At 40.5% G+C, this 17,580-nt stretch overlaps 2 protein-coding genes across 6 annotated transcripts in view; one reads left to right on the forward strand and one right to left on the reverse strand.

Moving 5' to 3' along the window:
- Positions 1 to 854: 854 nt before the first annotated feature.
- On the reverse strand, positions 855 to 4,573 carry rps10 (ribosomal protein S10). 2 transcript variants are annotated; one of them, XM_066665295.1, is made up of 6 exons: positions 4,443 to 4,573; positions 3,199 to 3,348; positions 2,099 to 2,273; positions 1,326 to 1,403; positions 1,043 to 1,098; positions 855 to 935 (listed from the first exon to the last, which is right to left on the reverse strand). In XM_066665295.1, the coding sequence occupies exons 1-6, from the start codon at positions 4,560 to 4,562 to the stop codon at positions 894 to 896; spliced, it is 621 nt and encodes a 206-aa protein (XP_066521392.1). In that variant the 5' UTR covers positions 4,563 to 4,573; the 3' UTR covers positions 855 to 893. The 2 variants fall into 2 exon arrangements, with proteins under 2 accessions (XP_066521392.1, XP_066521393.1); XM_066665296.1 differs by lacking the exon at positions 4,443 to 4,573 and adding an exon at positions 4,340 to 4,438.
- The window catches only part of pacsin1b (protein kinase C and casein kinase substrate in neurons 1b), a 32,313-nt gene continuing 19,201 nt past the window's right edge, over positions 4,469 to 17,580 (forward strand). The window contains exon 1 of one of the 4 annotated variants that reach the window (XM_066665292.1): positions 4,469 to 4,581. The gene's annotated coding sequence lies outside the window, so the exon portion shown is untranslated. Of the gene's footprint in view, positions 4,582 to 5,084; positions 5,187 to 5,434; positions 5,572 to 5,831; positions 5,860 to 17,580 lie in introns of those variants that run through there. The other 3 variants (XM_066665291.1, XM_066665290.1, XM_066665293.1) reach the window with 3 other exon arrangements.

The following is a 17,580-nucleotide window of genomic DNA, read 5'->3' on the forward strand; positions in this document are numbered from 1 at the left end:
CAGTATGTCACACATCCTTAGCTATAGGTGATTATGAAGATTAGATCTTACTCATGAAGTCACTGCATGATGTAAACAATCCAGTCAATGAAAGTACATTTGTTGAGGGCTGTCAATGTCTCAAAACACTGACCATTGTCAATGTTATTAACCCAGCATCATTGGTGTCATTAATATATTTTAATTACTATGTCACATTTAATGTAGGACCCAAAATTGTAAAACCAAAATGCATTATCATGAATTTTAAAATTGGATTTTGGTAGCAATATTGATTTTCTAAAGTTTAGCACAGGACAATACATAAGATACACTCTGACAGTGGTCCCTGAAGATCCACTTTATTCACCGTTCTGAAAAATGTGTGGAGAAATTATTTAAATGAGCAACAAAAAAAACGTGTCCTTGAGCTTATATTCCGTGAAGGAACATGTGTAAATCTAGTCATGTTCTCCCTTTTAATGACATTTACATCAGGACTGCTAATGTGTCCAATACTGAATATAAACATGCTGCATTGTCAGCCATTATCAAATCTATGGACAGGGGTACTGTCTGAGCGATTTTGGTCTGAAGCCTGATGTTCAATTACTTGAGACCTGAGACATGACGAAGCTTTTCCCCGAGACTCAGTCATTTCGTGTGAGGAATGATTCCGTTCACTGCCTGACTACTGATGCTGAGGATGCCCTAATTTGTACACCATACACTAAACACATTACAGCCTGTATTTACTTTATATCTAAACATTCAATAAGCATAAAGTGCATGTGTAAATGCTATGTTTTCATGGTAGCAATTCAACGTTTGGTCAACTTATGTTCCTTCTGGAAAAAGAAAAACACTGACAAATATTACTTTTTAAATTTTTATTATATAGACAATGTGGAAAATCACTGTGGCTGCTGTCCTCGGCCACGCCCAAAACCACCTCTCTGTGAAACAAAGAAAAATGTAGAAGTCAGCAACCACTTGCCCCAAAACTATTATTGAACAGTTGCACAACAATAGCACTGAAATGCCACCTAATGGAGGTACTTACAAACTGGAATTCTGTGGCAGCTCCTGCACCTGCTTCAGCCTTCTTGTCTGCTCCAGCTACAGTCAAACAAAACATGCTTTAGGCTCAACATTCACCTGAACAAACAAGTTGTGTGTGGTTGCATTCTTAGGGGGAAATACTGATTTAATTTTCTTAACAGCATTACAAGTCATCTTGACCAAAGGTGAGGTGAAACCAAAAAGACAGTACTTAAGTACTCTGTGCTACTATACACTCTCCCCAACTTGCTCAGCTAGAGGGCTGGACAGTAGTGTGTACTTACGCTGAGCTGCAGATCGCCTGTACGCATCCCTGTCGCCCTCTCCACGGGCCAGACGAGCTGGTCTCTCTCCCTCCAGACCTGAGGGGAGAAATGTTATAGATTATTCTTCATTTGCATTGCAATTCATCACAAAGATTCAGCTTGACATTCCATATGTGCCAAGCGTATGGGACATAAATTCTACTAAATTTGCAAAAATAATTGAATGTTTCACTTTTTCACATCTGACACTGTCCAGGTACATAGTGAGCAAGCAAACAACAGTGAGTAGAAAAACTCAAGCAAAAGGAATGTGACTTGAGAGGTACCAAGACATCAGACAAAACAGTATGATATATTTTGTTTAGTCATCGTGAATGAGGGCCCTATGATTTTATCCATGTGGAGAAACTAAACGTAATCACAGAACTGAGGACTAAAAATGTCATTCACAAAGACAGAAACTAATTTTAAAATCATAAAATTAAAAATTTTTCAGTCAGGTTTTTTTTTTAAATGTTACAAACACAACCCACAAGGGTATTTTTAAGCAATGAGGACAATGCTCTGTTAGCCCATGTTGCATGAGAGCTTCTTTCATTTTTAAGTAAGGAAAACCTGATGTCCTCCAGGATGAGCCAAGGCCTGGGCTCAGCAAATTTAAATGGTTAATAAATGTATTCATTAGAAACAAAAAACAGGATGAAAAAACAAATGAAAATAAAATGACAAACATTTAATGCTGAATAGTGACAAAGAAGAAACCCAAGGTTTCCAACATTATAGGAACGCACCTTTGGGGCGAGGTCTGGCTGTCTCGGGGCGGGTCTGACGGCGGAGGGTTGCAGGCACGATCTCAGGTGGCAGGTGCAGGAAGTCCCTCAGGTACTGGATGCCCTCATTTGTCAGGTACCAGTAGAAGTGGCGCCAGGCAAACTGCTCTTTGACGTACCCACAGGACTTCAGAGACTAATAAAGCCAATAAATAAATAAATATAAATTAAACGCTTCACGTTTCAAGGCATACTCAAAGCTACTTTTGCGTTTGACAAATTACCCCAAATGTCACAACTGAACCCCCTTCAACTAGCAGATATAAAACCCTGTACAAAGTAATCCGAAATAAATGATTTGCTCTTTGCACATGTTTTACCAGCTTACAGAAGAAATTACATACCATCACTTTTGACAAACTCTCAGCATTAAACTCAGGTGAAACAATATATTTTTAATTTTGCAGTAAATCCAGACAAATTCATGTATCGAATCCAGGAAGCACACAATGATTAATTAAGATCACAGGATTTTAAGCTAGCATCTAAACTGACAGATGAAAGGTTTTCAGTTATATAAAGATGCTGAGTTCAAGAGATGCTAGTGCAAGTAACAGACAACAACAGTATGCAAACCCTGTATTAAAATCAGTTTTGTAAAACTGTCCATCAAAATAAAATGCAAGTTACTGTGCAGAGGTTAGGCCTACTGTTGAATTACTAAACAAACAAACAAGAAAAGCACTTGAATGGTACTGACTAAATGAGGAAGTGATAATGGTATGTTTCACAATTAAAATAAAACCCTGCGTCTCTTTTCCCCCACATTTATAAATAAATAAATAATAAATCCTTGCATTATGTGAAAGTTTCAGGATAAATGGTCAAAATCCTCCATGGAATAAAATCTTTACATTAACATTAAACTAAACTGTATGAGTATTTCCTTCTCAGGAAAAGTTTCCAACTGAGGTTTCGGTCCAAGGGCAATGAGAGAGACAAAAAACATTTTTACTCCAGATCTGTAGAACCACACCAGACCCAAAAGCTCACGTGTATTTCATCAACACACAATGAGACGATTCACCTTCACATTAAGGTCCATAAGGTCAAGCTCTCACCTGCATGGCCTTCATCACATGAAGGTTGGGCACATTCTTGTCAGCAAGCTCCGGGTGCTTTGCCAGGTGGACATCTTTTTTGGCCACCATGACACCCTCCTTAAAGAGGAGCTCATAGATGGCAATGCGATTCTTCTTGGGCATCAACATCTAGAGGAAGAAACATTTCAGTGATGGTTATACTTTAAATATATAGATGCAAACTGCACATTCATTGATTAATTTAAATGAGAACTGTTAACCTTCAGTCTAAAACTGAAATGAACATCAATCTACCTAGTACTGGATGTGTTCAAACAACGTTCAACAAATCAGATATATTAAGACACCAATTTCTAGCTGGTATAACACCCAAAGGACAGGCACTGCCTAAACAATGGGGTATGCCATGGGACAGCAAAATGCCCAATTCACCATGGAACATGCCAAGCATCAGCTAAAGGGCTGGACTCAACTAAAATAGCATACAACAAATTTGAATTAAAACCCACATCCCAGGTCTGTCTTGTATTTAATTGGGGTCCACTGATGATGACAATGGTTTCTTGTATCATAACCTATTGTGATTCGGTTATATACATTTGTGGTTAAGGCAATTGCCCGACTCTATTGTTCATCATGTTCAAAAGGAAATTAGATAAACAAGCTGTGTAATGAAAATATGCCCCAAAAACCTCAGGAAGATTAATAACGGATTCACAGCCTCCTCTAGAACAGAGGCAACTGACTCGGAAAAGCGTTTGTCTACCGTCCTATTTCAGTGTGAACTTGTTTATAAGAAAAAAGTCCTGCAAGTTTAACAGCAGCTCATTTACACTGAAACAGCCCACAGACACCAACGCCGCCGGAGAACAGTTCAATATCACCAGACCAAGTTAGTGCCATCGCAACGCTCTGTAAACAGCTCCAGGTTTTACGCCAAGGCTCATTTTACCCTAACCTCTCACTTTAGCCTACACCAGGCGTTTCTCTAAACCATTCCTGGACCCACCGCACTGCAGCTTCAAACCCTGTATTTCTGAACCCAGTGTTTTAAAAGACGGCTGTACACAGCGCGCTATTTTCCGCCTTAGCGTCCTCACACATCTCCTCTCATATAGCATAGTTAATAAATCCCATTTCACCAAAGACCGACACCTACATGTTCCTAAGGGTGTATTCTAATACACGGACCCTCAAAATATGCCCCATATAAAACGATTGTGGAGATTTTTGCTGGATTTTAGAGCTTGGTCGCGGCCTACCTTTACACTCGCTGGGAGACCGGAGAGGGAAAGGACCGGGGCAGTGACGCGCTGAGAACTGATAGTGCTGCGGCGCCCTCGGTCAGTATCGCCCCCAACAGGACCGGAGACAGAACACATTACACTGGAGCTGAGGCTGGTGCGTCTATACTGATCAGCCATAACATTATGGCCACCTGCTTGTGTCTACATTCGCTATACATTTTCTGACTTCCACTGACCATACAGGAGCACTTAGAAGTTCTACAATTACAGACTGTAAGACCTGTTACAGATCTGTTGCTCTGCATACTGTATTTGACCCCCTTTGACCCTGTTCGTTTATGATCAGGACCCCACAGGACAGGTATTTGGGGGTTGGTTATTCTCCGCTTCAGTGACACTGACGTGGTTGTAGTGTGTTAGTGTGTGTTGTCGTACGAGTGGATCAGACACAGCAGTGCTGCTGGAGTTTTTAAAACCACAGTGTCACTCCTGGTCTGAGAGTACCGCCAACAATAATCTAATATCTGCTCTGTGGTTGTAATAATGTCATGACTGAGATATATAACGTTTTATATAAGGTTATATATAAAGGTTATACATATGACTTAATAATACAGGATTGTAAATAAGATTTATTTTAAATATACACATTAATCTCTGGATCTCGGGAACTAGGACTTACTGATGAGAGTGGAGATGGAAAGCTAGCCCTCGTCGGGCCCAAACCAACTGAAAACTCTTATCACAAACTGCTGAAAGGTAAGGTGTCAGAGCACACACTGACGCGAAAACTTGTGCTCTATAACCTTAAACGTGAAAGACACGGGTTTATTGCTGCTGCACCCAGTGTATGACTGTATTTATTAGTTGAATGGTTTCCTCCATTCCACGGTTTAGGCCGTCTCCAGGGTATAAGTCATGAATATGTAAGAGCCTCCGAGTCCCTGCTCCTGGGCCCTCCCCCTCCCCCCTCCGTCTGCCGCTGCGCTTCAGCTCCAACAGCATCACTGTCTCAGCTCATGATCCGCACTGTAGGACCACACAGGACCACAGAGGGCCTTCATAGGACCAGGCTTATCCAGAGAACACGGGAAAACCGACTGAGAGTGACAGGAGCACAGCGACACGCGGGCTTCCGTGTGCGGTATGTAGTGATAAGTGTGTGAATGGTATGCTGTGAGTGTGCGTGCTGTGATGTGTGTGTACAGTGTGTTGTGATGAGTGTGTGGTTCTCTGCTGCGGAATTGAGGCGCCGTATGGCCGTTTGAGAGGGAGCTTATTCCGGGTACAGGCTCCCCAGGCTCGGGGGGTTTGCGCCGTGTTCAGGCGGGGACAGGACACTCCAGAGCGAGCTTGTATCTCGGGAAATCTGAGGGGAATTTAAAGGAGTCGCTCGGCTGACGCTCTCTTCTTTCTCGGCTGTGAGACTGGGGTAAGACGCATGTGGATGGCTGTAAGTGGATCCTGTTGATAAATGAATAATGAGCTTTTACCAAAATAGTGACGGCTCTCGGCTACAGCGGCCATTTCCGAGGCAATATTTAATTAAATACTAATTTAATTATAGGTTTAAATAGGTAAACTGAAATTCTGTACTCTCCATATTGGGTTGGGGGAGGGTTGGGGTAGTTGGGCTGATTTTGAGGTCCTCTCACTATCAGGGGTCCGTTGGATGGCAGAGCCTAGTGTGATATGCTACCACCCGGCCCACAATTCTTGGAGGCAGTCCTAAATGTATGTATGTGTTAGTGTTTGTTAGTGTGTGTTGCACTATGAGAGTATCCGACACAGCACTGATCTGGCGGTGTGTTAGTATGCGTTGTGCTGGTAAGACTGGATCAGACACAGCAGTGCTGCTAGAGTTTTGAAACTACTGAAAATAGTCCACCAAAAAAAAACATCCAGCCAAAAGCATCCTGTGTTCAGCGTCCTGTGTTTAATGGTGAAGAACTAGAGGTCGACCAACACAAACTGTGCAGCAACAGATGAGCTACTGTCTCTGACTTTATATCTAAAAGGTGGACCAACAATGTAAGTGTGTCAAATAGAGCGATTGGGACACTCAAAGAGTGTTTAAAAACTCCATCAGCACTGCTGTGTCTGATCCACTCATACTAATATAAACACACACTAACACACCACCACGTCAGTGTCAGTGCAGCGCTGAGAATGATCCACCACCACATCACACCTGCCTGCCCTGTGGTGGTCTTGTGATGGTCCTGACAGTAGAGAAGCAGGGTGAAAGGGGACCAAAAGAGTATGAGCAACAGTTTGAAAGATTATGATTAGTCGTAACACATTTACGTAGTTACTATATAATTCCTTTATTTAAGATATTGGCATATAGATATAGTAACAGTGCCATAACAGACCAAATATCTGTGTTGTTTTATTTAAAATATATAATTATTTCTCCCCTGTAGAAGATGTGCACTTAACTTTCCATGGTACCCAAAGTTTTGCATCAGAACCGCATATGAGACACAGTTTTGTTTCTCAGTTAAATCTAATTCACACACTCTTTTATTACAGTGTGGATGAAGCAATTAAAAGATCTGTTAATTCAGAGCCCTGTGGAGGGTTCACACAAGACCATTTTTGTAAAAGCAATCTCTGCTGCTTCCTCTGAGATATATTTCTGAATCCTCGTTGACCTTGTATTGTGAATTTTAAAGTCCAGCCTAATTACCCTGCCACAAGGTCACCAGGAGAAAAGAGCAGTCCTTACAGTTATGGATGACATGAGAGAATTGTCATCTGAATGTTTGAAATGACCACTGAAATTAGATTTTATAAGGAAATTACAGCTGCAGTTGTATTTTTCTTTTGCTACTTGGCTGTGGGTTGTCTCTGGTGTTCATATTACTATTGATTATAGTGTTTTTATTGGGTAATCTGCAGATTATTTTGAAGACGTACTAAGTAATCAAAGTTTTATTTAATAAAAATAAATATCACACATAATAATAATCACAGTTTGTTAAAGAGGCAGGGAGTGTACAACAAATGCAACCTACAAAATTTCTCAAACTGAACTATTAAAGAAAAGCAGATAGGAAGACTTTTAAAATATTAAAAGAATTGTATGCCTTTAAAGCAGTTTATTCTGATTACAATTCCCCATTATAAGTAATCATGAAAATGTTCATTAAATCATTGAGAAGGCACTATTGTAACAGACAATAGTTGTTTATTGTAATTGGATGAATTCTGGATCCCCTAGTCTGATTTAATTTTGTGTGAATGAAATACACTGTTTAAACTTTTCCCCAGCTCATATTGCTCTGTTGTTCAATGAAATCTCTTGCAAGAGCTCAACCCTGAGATTTCCATCAGACCACTGCTGTCCCAAATTGACCAGTGAACTGTCCAGGGTACTGAACATCTCTTTATACTGTTGTCCAGCCCATCTGCTGGATTGACTTGTTGGTTTCCTGTCTGATTTACTTGAGGCATTGTTGTTGCACATGTTAATGAAATGGACACTGACAGGGCACAAAGGTCTGACATTTGTGATTTTATTAAGCTGAGGCCTATCCTGAGGTCCATGGCTCCCTTCACTCCTGTCATTGTGTAGTGCTTTGGAAGAACGTTCTAACTGACTTGTAAATAGGATTGTCACCAACATAAAATGAATGAGGATGAAGTCATTGCTGAAGCTTCAGACACCTTTGGCTTATACAATTAAACTGAAAATTCCATCTGTTTTTGCAGCTGATAGTATTGAACACTTGGAGTGTGCCTTTGTCTGTAGTTGTGGGTTAGATGTCAAAATTGTACCATGATGTAATACAGTATGGGGCAACGGCTGTCATGACTGTGACATTCATTCATTCATTCATTATCTGTAACCCTTATCCAGTTCAGGGTCGCGGTGGGTCCAGAGCCTACCTGGAATCACTGGTCGCAAGGCAGGAATACACCCTGGAGGGGGTGCCAGTCCTTCATAGGGCAACACACACTCTCACACATTCACTCACACCTACGGACACTTTGACTGGTTTTTAATTGTTTTGCATTCACACTGATCCCTGCATCCCACATACAGATTCTGATCATTTACATATACAGTCTTGGCATTTGGCAGATGCTGTTATTCAGAACCACTTACAGTTGTTAACAATTTTACAGATTTAGGCTAATGCAGTGTTAGGCATCTTGCCCAAGGACTCATACTGGTGTAGCATAGCGTTTCTGCCTGGTCTGTGAGTCTAACCTCAAGTCTACTGTGTGGAAGACAGTGGATTTACACATTATTATATATAAAAATCCCTTATTAAATTAACTGAGCATGTTCTGATTCATTTGAAATATGCTAGTGGCATTTGAGTGGGGCGTTAATATCAGCAGGGTCAGCATTTCCTCAGGCCTATCGGAGTATCACTGACTACTTTGTTTCTTATGAATTATGACGTAGATTCAGTGCCAATGGAGTTGCAGTACATAAACCACTCACTTATTGCTTCATAATATATATATATATATATACTTTATCCTGATAGACTTTACAAACTGATTAGATCCAAAATTAGCTGTGTATCAACACTTTTTGTCAATCATTCCTATGTGCTTGTAGTTATGTTTGTTTGCAGACATATGACGTTACAGTAGCACCAGAGTGATTCTTTCAGTGAGAGCAGCCTAGCTAGCTGTAGTTGATGTACTGTTGCTGTGTCTGAAACGGAACGTTGCAGAGGCTTATTGCCCATACGGTCTCAGCATGAAGGTACCTGTAAACAAATTGCACAAGACATGCTTTAAAGGCATCAGTACACTGATACGCTAATGTTCACTAGCCAGAATTATTACAACTATCAGAAGAAAAGCAGGCAGCATTTAATACATACATTCAAATCAGAAAAGATCAGTGCCATCCTCCCTCAGAGCAGTGCCACAATCCACAGCATTTAGGATGTTTCAGGTCACCACTGCCTGTGATAAATTATAGTCTAGACACCCCATAGCTGTTCATTTGCATATCAAAGGTCTTTATTTTTTTAAAGAATCTTTCTATTTGAAACACTTTAAAACATTCTATCTCATGCCCCTCATATAGTCTTAAACGTCTACTGTGTGTAGCACCTTGAAAAACATTTGATTGTACATAGGATGGTCAGCAGGAAGAAATTCATGAGAATGTATCTACATAAAGTCAGTGAACGAATGACAAAAAAGTGTGTTGTGACATAATTTCTTGCAACAAATTAACATATCCTTATCAGAAATCCTCATTCCTAATTACAGCCTTCATTACAGGCAGAACAGACTTCACAAGCTGTTCAGTGTTGCTCATTAACAAGAAAGACCTCAGGGAGGAAAGGCCATGTTATTGTTTCTGTAAACCTAGGTGAATTGTCATAGTTAAGGGCATCTTTTCCGCAGGATCCTGACTCCCTGGTTACTAATGAATTTCACCTTAATGCCCCTTCTGGGATATGAACCAGTAACCTACCAGTCACTCCAGTCAACCGCAGGGCCCCTAAGCCATCTGTGGCTGCACTTTAAAGTCTTTTTAATCTTGTGTGCTGAGGTTTCAGCTGTGGCCAGAGCCACATACTACCAAACAAAGTAATGCACCATCACTGCACCTGCATTACAATAGATTGGTATGGTGTTTGTAGTGTGTAAGTAATATTAGTGTTTCTGGCTATGTATCTCCCATGTGTTTAGCAACAACCTTAAAGTGGTCAGTAAGCTATGCTAGCACAGCATGACAAAATGTGAACAATTAATGTTTGTTATCCAGAACTAATCATCGAACATCAGTGCCTGGCCTTGTGGCTGAAACCCATCACATTTTCACAGCAATGTTACAGTGTCTAAAGCCTTCCATTACAGATGCTGAGCAGGTGTTCAGTAACTTTTGGCCTAATCACAATCAATTTCAGTTTCATCATGCAGTCTATACAGTAGAGCTTTTCAGTTTAAATGAAATTAGAGTTTCCTCATTGCAATGATTCAAACATTAGAAAGATTAATTAGAGTCTTATAGCCAAAAAAGGCAAAAAATGCATTTATTTACCAGTAAAGGCAGTCTGAATGTAAGGCCTAAATTACAAGTAAAAAAAAAAATCAAGAACCATTTTGATGACTTAGTTTTGGAGCGGGCGCCAGTCCTTCACAGGGCAACACACACATACACACACTCACCCCTTCGGACACTTCTGAGTCACCAATCCACCTACCAATGTGTGTTTTTGGACCGTGGGAGGAAACCGGAGCCCCCGGAGGAAACCCACGCGGACACAGGGAGAACACACCACACTCCTTACAGACAGTCACCCGGAGGAAATCCACGCAGACACAGGGAGAACACACCACACTCCTCACAGACAGTCACCCGGAGGAAACCCACGCAGACACAGAGAGAACACACCACACTCCTCACAGACAGTCACCCGGAGGAAACCCACGCAGATACAGAGAGAACACACCACACACCTCACAGACAGTCACCCAGAGGAAACCCACGCAGACACAGGGAGAACACACCACACTCCTCACAGACAGTCACCCGGAGGAAACCCACGCAGACACAGAGAGAACACACCACACTCCTCACAGACAGTCACCCGGAGGAAACCCACGCAGACACAGAGAGAACACACCACACTCCTCACAGACAGTCACCCGGAGGAAACCCACGCAGACACAGAGAGAACACACCACACTCCTCACAGACAGTCACCCGGAGCAGGACTCAAACCCACAACCTCCAGGTCACTGGAGTTGTGTGACTGTGACACTAGCTGCTGCGCCACCGTGCCGCCCTCAGTCCTATTTGAAACAACGTTATTTCCTCACTCAAAGTTTGCTTAATTAGCTCTTTGTTGTATATGGTGTTTATTGATAATCATATAAGAATGATATTTTTAGAGATCTCTGCTATGTATGCTGTTTTAAGCTTTTTGAGTTCAACAGCATGCACATACAATCTTAAGTAAATTGCCACGGTTGAGTTGCATTCAAGTTATCAATGAGCTGCTTCTTGTTTTGATGACCGATAGCAGACTGGGCTGAGGTCAGTGCAGATGACACGTGCTTATTGGCTTCGAGTTCTTTGTTTGTTATGCAGTAGGTGCCCCCAAAATATTTTATAGATTTGAGTGAGTCACCATGACATTTCAATTAATGGGATTTCAGTCGTCAGTATTTTTGCCCTCTGCTTTGCTTGAAGGATCATATTATTTACAATTTGGACCAAAACTACTGAATGGGTTTTAGAGTTACATCTCTGTCTGACCCAGCTCTGCTGCAATCTCTCGTTTCCATCGATTTCCGGCTGCTGTTGGCCGGCGCTTATCAAATCTCCAGATGCTAGTTGATATGAACAGAGATGGAGGGGGGACACTTGAAAGAGGATGGTCAGACATATTGATTCTGGCTGAGCCTTAGACACAGCTAGAGATACACGCTGTATTCAGATGGGTTATTTAGGCATCAGGTGTATTTTTACAGGAAAAAGAGGTTATGAATTTATGTATATTGTTTTGCTGGCTTTTTGTGAGGGGCAGAGTTTGTGTCCTGTTTTAGGCAGTAATCAACACTGCCTGAGGTTATGTAACAAACCATAACAAACTACTACACCATGTTTGCCTCAGGGAGGGAGGGAGGGAGAGAGAGAGAGAGAGAGAGAGAGAGACAGACAGAGAGAGAGAGAGAGAGAGAGAGAGATTGATTCACATGCTTCAGAACCTGCCAGACTATTCATTTAATCCATGAGTCAGACTCTCTTGTTAGCAGCCCTTTCCCTCTGCAGGGCAGTTACTCAGCAAGGTTTGGACATGAATAAATCAGAGCAGCTATGGCTTATAATGTACAGTATCAGTGTCAGGAACCGAAATGACTCTACGTAGTATTACCAACACATTTTATTTCACAGTGTAAGTCAGATAGGGATCAAATTATGTGTGAAATGTATCACTTTTTATAAGGCCATTCCACAGCCTAAGGAAACTGTAAAGTTCTAAAAAAAATGAATAACAATGTTTTTTGAGGGATATGATGATGTAGAAATTATTTAAACACTCTATTTCACAGAAAATATACACAACCAGCAATATAAGATCACATTCAGAATTTGTGCTATTTCAGGTTTGATTTGTTACAGTATTTATTAATAGGATTGATTTTTTCCCCCAACGCAAATATCTGCTAATACCTGGTGTCAAATGAATTAATAGTGTTTTGGCATTTTTAACAATGATCTGTTATCGGAGCATGTGTTTGTCTGCATTGCAGGTCTGTGTAAGTACTGTGTAGTCAGCACAACAGCTGCTGTATGTGAAACCACGTCCAAACACTTCTTGCTGTAATGACTGAAGGAGTCCTAATGTGACTTCCCTGTAAAGGAGCTAAGAGGAGACAGAGGCGCTTCATGCTGCTCCCTAGACTTGATTTTTCAAATCTGGAGGCACTGAGCTATAGCGAAGGATTGTGCTGCTGTCCTGTGTGTTTTGTGTGTATTTAAACCCGTGAACCTGACATAACTGAAAAATTATTTGCTCCAGTGCAAGAGGAGGATCATGCTGATGCTGATAACTGTTGTCATTCTACTCGTTTGAGAGCTCTTTTACCATTTATAGTGCCATGAGTCTCACACTCTTAAAGGACATCACAGGAAAGGTGTCAGCTGAGCTGCCAGATTAAATTCCTCAAGTTCCTATTTCTTCAGCAGAACAGTTTTATTTGAGGCTCCACTGACATTCCAAAGGGCTAACATTTAGAGGTTTTAATATCTGCTAGCTCTGTGATATGCTATTATCAAAATACTTTAGCCTCAGTATTATTCTATTGCAATATTTAACGTTAGACAGGTTAAAAAAAGGTATATTTTCAAAACAATTTTACAATTTGATCAGTGATTAAAGTTTTGCTAGTAGTTTTCAGTGTCATATTATAGCATTTTGTCTCTCTGCTATTTAATTTTATTATTATAATATTTACTGCATTGACAAAGACAGAACACCATCTTTTAAATTAATCAGTCTTGCAATGAGCATAATATACACTCATAATTAAAAAATAAAATTATAATATTTGTATTTGAGCTTCTATGTATTGATACCCATTTTAAACACAAAATATTGCTTATTGATTTTCCCTCACCTATTATTAGACTTGGCAACACCCCTAGGAATATACAGGGTTCCAGATATAGGGTCTAATTTACTGCTAGCTACTGATAGCCTAGCAGCCACATGGCATAAGAATAGATGAGTTATATCTGTGTGTAGGATTTATATATATATATATATATATATATATATATATATATATATATATATATATATATTTATGAGCTAATTCACTCTTCATCACTCCATTACAGTTTATATGGAAACTTAAAATGGTGGACGCTATAAAAACTCTAAAAGCATTCATTATGTTGGTCAGCACGGAATTTTCTAACATGAAAATGAAAAATTATGATACCAGCGTAGGATCCTATGGAGACCCTGAAGGGACAGGGTGAGAATTTCTTTTTAGGGAAAAATCTCGTGAGCACCACTTAGTATGTCATGAGCACCACTTAGTAAGTCTTAAGTTACTAAGTGGTGCTCACGACATACTAAGCGGTGCTCATGACATACTAAGCGGTGCTCACGACATACTAAGCGGTGCTCACGACATATTAAGCGGTGCTCATGACTTACTAAGCGGTGCTCACGACATACTAAGCGGTGCTCACGACATGCTAAGTGGTGCTCACGACATACTAAGTGGTGCTCACGACATACTAAGTGGTGCTCACGACATACTAAGTGGTGCTCACGACATACTAAGTGGTGCTCACGACATACTAAGCGGTGCTCATGACATACTAAGCGGTGCTCACCACATACTAAGCGGTGCTCACAATATACTAAGTGGTGCTCATGACTTACTAAGTGGTGCTTACGACATACTAAGTGGTGCTCACGACATACTAAGCGGTGCTCACGACATACTAAGCGGTGCTCACGACATACTAAGCGGTGCTCACGACATACTAAGCGGTGCTCATGACATACTAAGTGGTGCTCATGACTTACTAAGTGGTGCTCATGACTTACTAAGTGGTGCTTACGACATACTAAGTGGTGCTTACGACATACTAAGTGGTGCTCACGACATACTAAGTGGTGCTCATGAGATTTTTCCCTAAAAAGAAATTCTCACCATGTCCCTTCAGTGTAGGATCCAGAGCACTGGAGAGAAAAAAAACTATTTTGTTAAAAGCATATGAAATACTGGAACAAGACATTCCCTATGTGCACCTTGGTGAGGAGAAAGCTGTTGTCAAAATGAAAGGAGTCTGAACCATTCTGTGGTCAGTTCACTTGTCATCAAAGTGAATGTCAAACAACTTCTGTGGACTTACTTTCATGACAGCAGTTGTATTTTATTGTGCTAAATATGGCCTGAGTATGCTTAGCTAGTATGACTGTCAGGGGTAGCATTTGTGAAACATTATTGCAGCTTTGGCAGCAGGTTTGCCAAACTGCTTTCACAGAAGGCTGCAATATGCAAATGAGGCCTTTAAATCATAAACAAAACTGTGAACTGCGAACATCCACAATATCATCAGATCTTCCAGCTGGGCATCTGTGGGTGTTGTAATGAGTCAACAGAATTAATTTGATCTACCTTTTTTATTGTTGGAATTTGCTGATCAAGTGAGTGTTTTTATTTTGATATATTTTGTGCAAGGCCATGTAAAACAATTGTATGTCCAAATGTCATGAATTCTGAATCTTTGCAGATTTTCTCTGTGAGAAAGGAAATCTGAAAAAAATGGAAGCTGTTATAAGGGTCAATAATGTGTGGATTCTATGAGAACTGGTCATATGTTTCTTTGAAATGGCATCTCTCCATGACCAACTATGCATAGAATTGACAAGACATTGTTACAAACATTTATTCTGCTATATTTGTACAAGGTATATATTTATTTATTTATTCATTTATATATTAATTAACTGAAGCTGAAAAGTGAACAACTTGTACGTAATCGACAGTTCAGTCAGAATTTACCGACCTAAAGGGCGGTTTCACAGCACTATGTTATGTGTTTCCTTCAGGTTGCTAGGAGCAGGGTGACGTTTGACATAAAGGAGTGTTTCTTTCCCGTGTAGCTCTTAAGACACTTCATCAGAGTTTATGGCTAGGAGGGGTCTGTCTGTTAATTACTGATGGATTGGCATGTCCCTGAGAGAATTGCCAAAGTCCACTATTTGGTGTGTGTAACACTTGGAGCAGGGTGTGGCATTAAACAGTGTGTCATCTGTGCATTAAAAGCCTGCACTGAGAGGAGGATCACTCGCCAGCCTTAACCGTGGAAACTGTTTTTTAGACTGGAGTTACCAGGTGAGGCATCGTCTCTCCATGAACAACTATGCATAGAATATTACAAGCATTTCTTGTGCTACATTTGTACATGATATCTTGTATAAAAGAGCTATGTCATACAATAAGTTGGGTGATACATCACAAGATATGTTCCTGTGTCACTAGAAATGGAAATTCCAAACACATCACAAACACTATTTATACATGTGACACAAGGTATCAGTCTGAGAAGGTACAGGAGACATTGAATGGGATAGCAGCATGAAAAAAAATATAAAATAATAATGAACTAGATCTTGTCCTGTAACAAATCAAACCTGAAATAGCATATTGTTAATTTCTTCCTGTGGTGCACTAGAGTGTTTGCGTAGTTTTGGCACAAACAGCTACTCCCTCCTCTTACTTGAAGTGCTTCTATCAAAATAGTTAATTTCAACTCTGAATTTCAAAGTTTTGCAGGTTTCCAAAACCAATACTTGATGTTTCAGTATCTATATCAGTATTGGGAGCTATTTGTACAGCATTGACCAACAGTGTGTTTCATTGTCAAGAACCTTAAAGGGATTTCCCATGTGTTGCGTTGTTTACAGTTCACCTCCGTTATTAGACAAAGTGCTTCTCAGTACATGAAATGTTGAATAAAAAGTCACTGAAATTAGTAATAGCTTTTTTCCTTTGGAACTAGTGTCTTTTCCAGCTACTGAAAACCATAATATGATGATTCATGTAATGTATGTGATAACGTCTGTTTAGAAATTACATTACCTTATTTTTACCTTATTGTTTTTCCCAAGATACCAAACAGAAAATGATTTTGACATTTGTCATTATAGGTTTGTTATATTTTAAATATTATGCAAATGACCTGAGTGTATGTTGTCATTTTGGTTTAGCCTGAAGGGCTTTTATGCTTCTCCAACTCTCAGGTGTAAAACGTGTACTCTGATTTTCGGGTAGTTTTCCCAAGGGTCTGTTGGGATCTGCTGGTCAGGAAATTGGTTCACTGTTATTACTCTGCTGTCACCTTTCAGGTTGCTTTAATCTATTTTGTATTGACTGAATAGGCCGCTGTGGCCATAACTCTGCCTGGGGATCATTGAAAACGGCCTGTGTGTTGGGTGTTGTGCTGTGTTTTGTAGAGCTGTGGCCAGATTTGGGGAATTAGAGGTTTTTAAACTGTTGTGTTCAGCAACTTATGGCCCAGAGTTTATTTGTAGCCTGGAACTGCTTTTGGTATCAGGTTGAAGGGGAAAATTTATGCTTATGCATAAACTTTATGTTTCATTTGACAAATGTTCTCGCCTTCACATCTCATGGATATCTGCCCTTACATTGGGTGTCCAAAAGTTTGCAGATACTCCCTTAAAATCTCAAAATCAACTAACCGTTCATTTACAAATTGCATATCCTCTATAGAAAGGAATAACGTCTAACATCTGTATATGACTTTACTCACGTTAATGTGGCACAGCAGGTCACGGTCACACAGCTCCAGGGTTCTGGAGGTTGTGGGTTCAAGTCCCGCTCCGGGTGACTGTCTGTGAGGAGTTTGGTGTGTTCTCCCTGTGTCCGCGTGGGTTTCCTCCAGGTGCTCTGGTTCCCCCCCACAGAAAAAAAAAACGTTGGTAGGTGGATTGGCGACTCAAACGTGTCCATGGGCATAAGTCTGTGAGTAAGTGTGTGAGTGTGTGTTGCCCTGTGAAGGACTGGCGCCCCCTGCAGGGTGTGTTCCTGCCTTGTGCCCAGTGATTCCAGGACCCACCGCGACCCTAAACTGGTTAAGCGGTTACAGACAATGTATGAATGAATGATGTTAATG

This window comes from Hoplias malabaricus, chromosome 3, assembly GCF_029633855.1.
Source record: "Hoplias malabaricus isolate fHopMal1 chromosome 3, fHopMal1.hap1, whole genome shotgun sequence".
Classification (NCBI taxonomy): domain Eukaryota; kingdom Metazoa; phylum Chordata; class Actinopteri; order Characiformes; family Erythrinidae; genus Hoplias; species Hoplias malabaricus.

Bases quoted from the DNA above. Each gene is read 5' to 3' on its own strand.
- rps10 (XM_066665295.1), bottom strand. From the start codon at position 4,562: ATGTGTTCTGTCTCCGGTCCTGTTGGGGGCGATACTGACCGAGGGCGC. The intron at 2,274-3,198 runs GTGAGAGCTTGA...TGGCTTTATTAG, and splicing joins ATGTGATGAAGGCCATGCAG to TCTCTGAAGTCCTGTGGGTA. The intron at 936-1,042 runs GTAAGTACCTCC...TTTGTTTCACAG, and splicing joins CTGCCACAGAATTCCAGTTT to AGAGGTGGTTTTGGGCGTGG.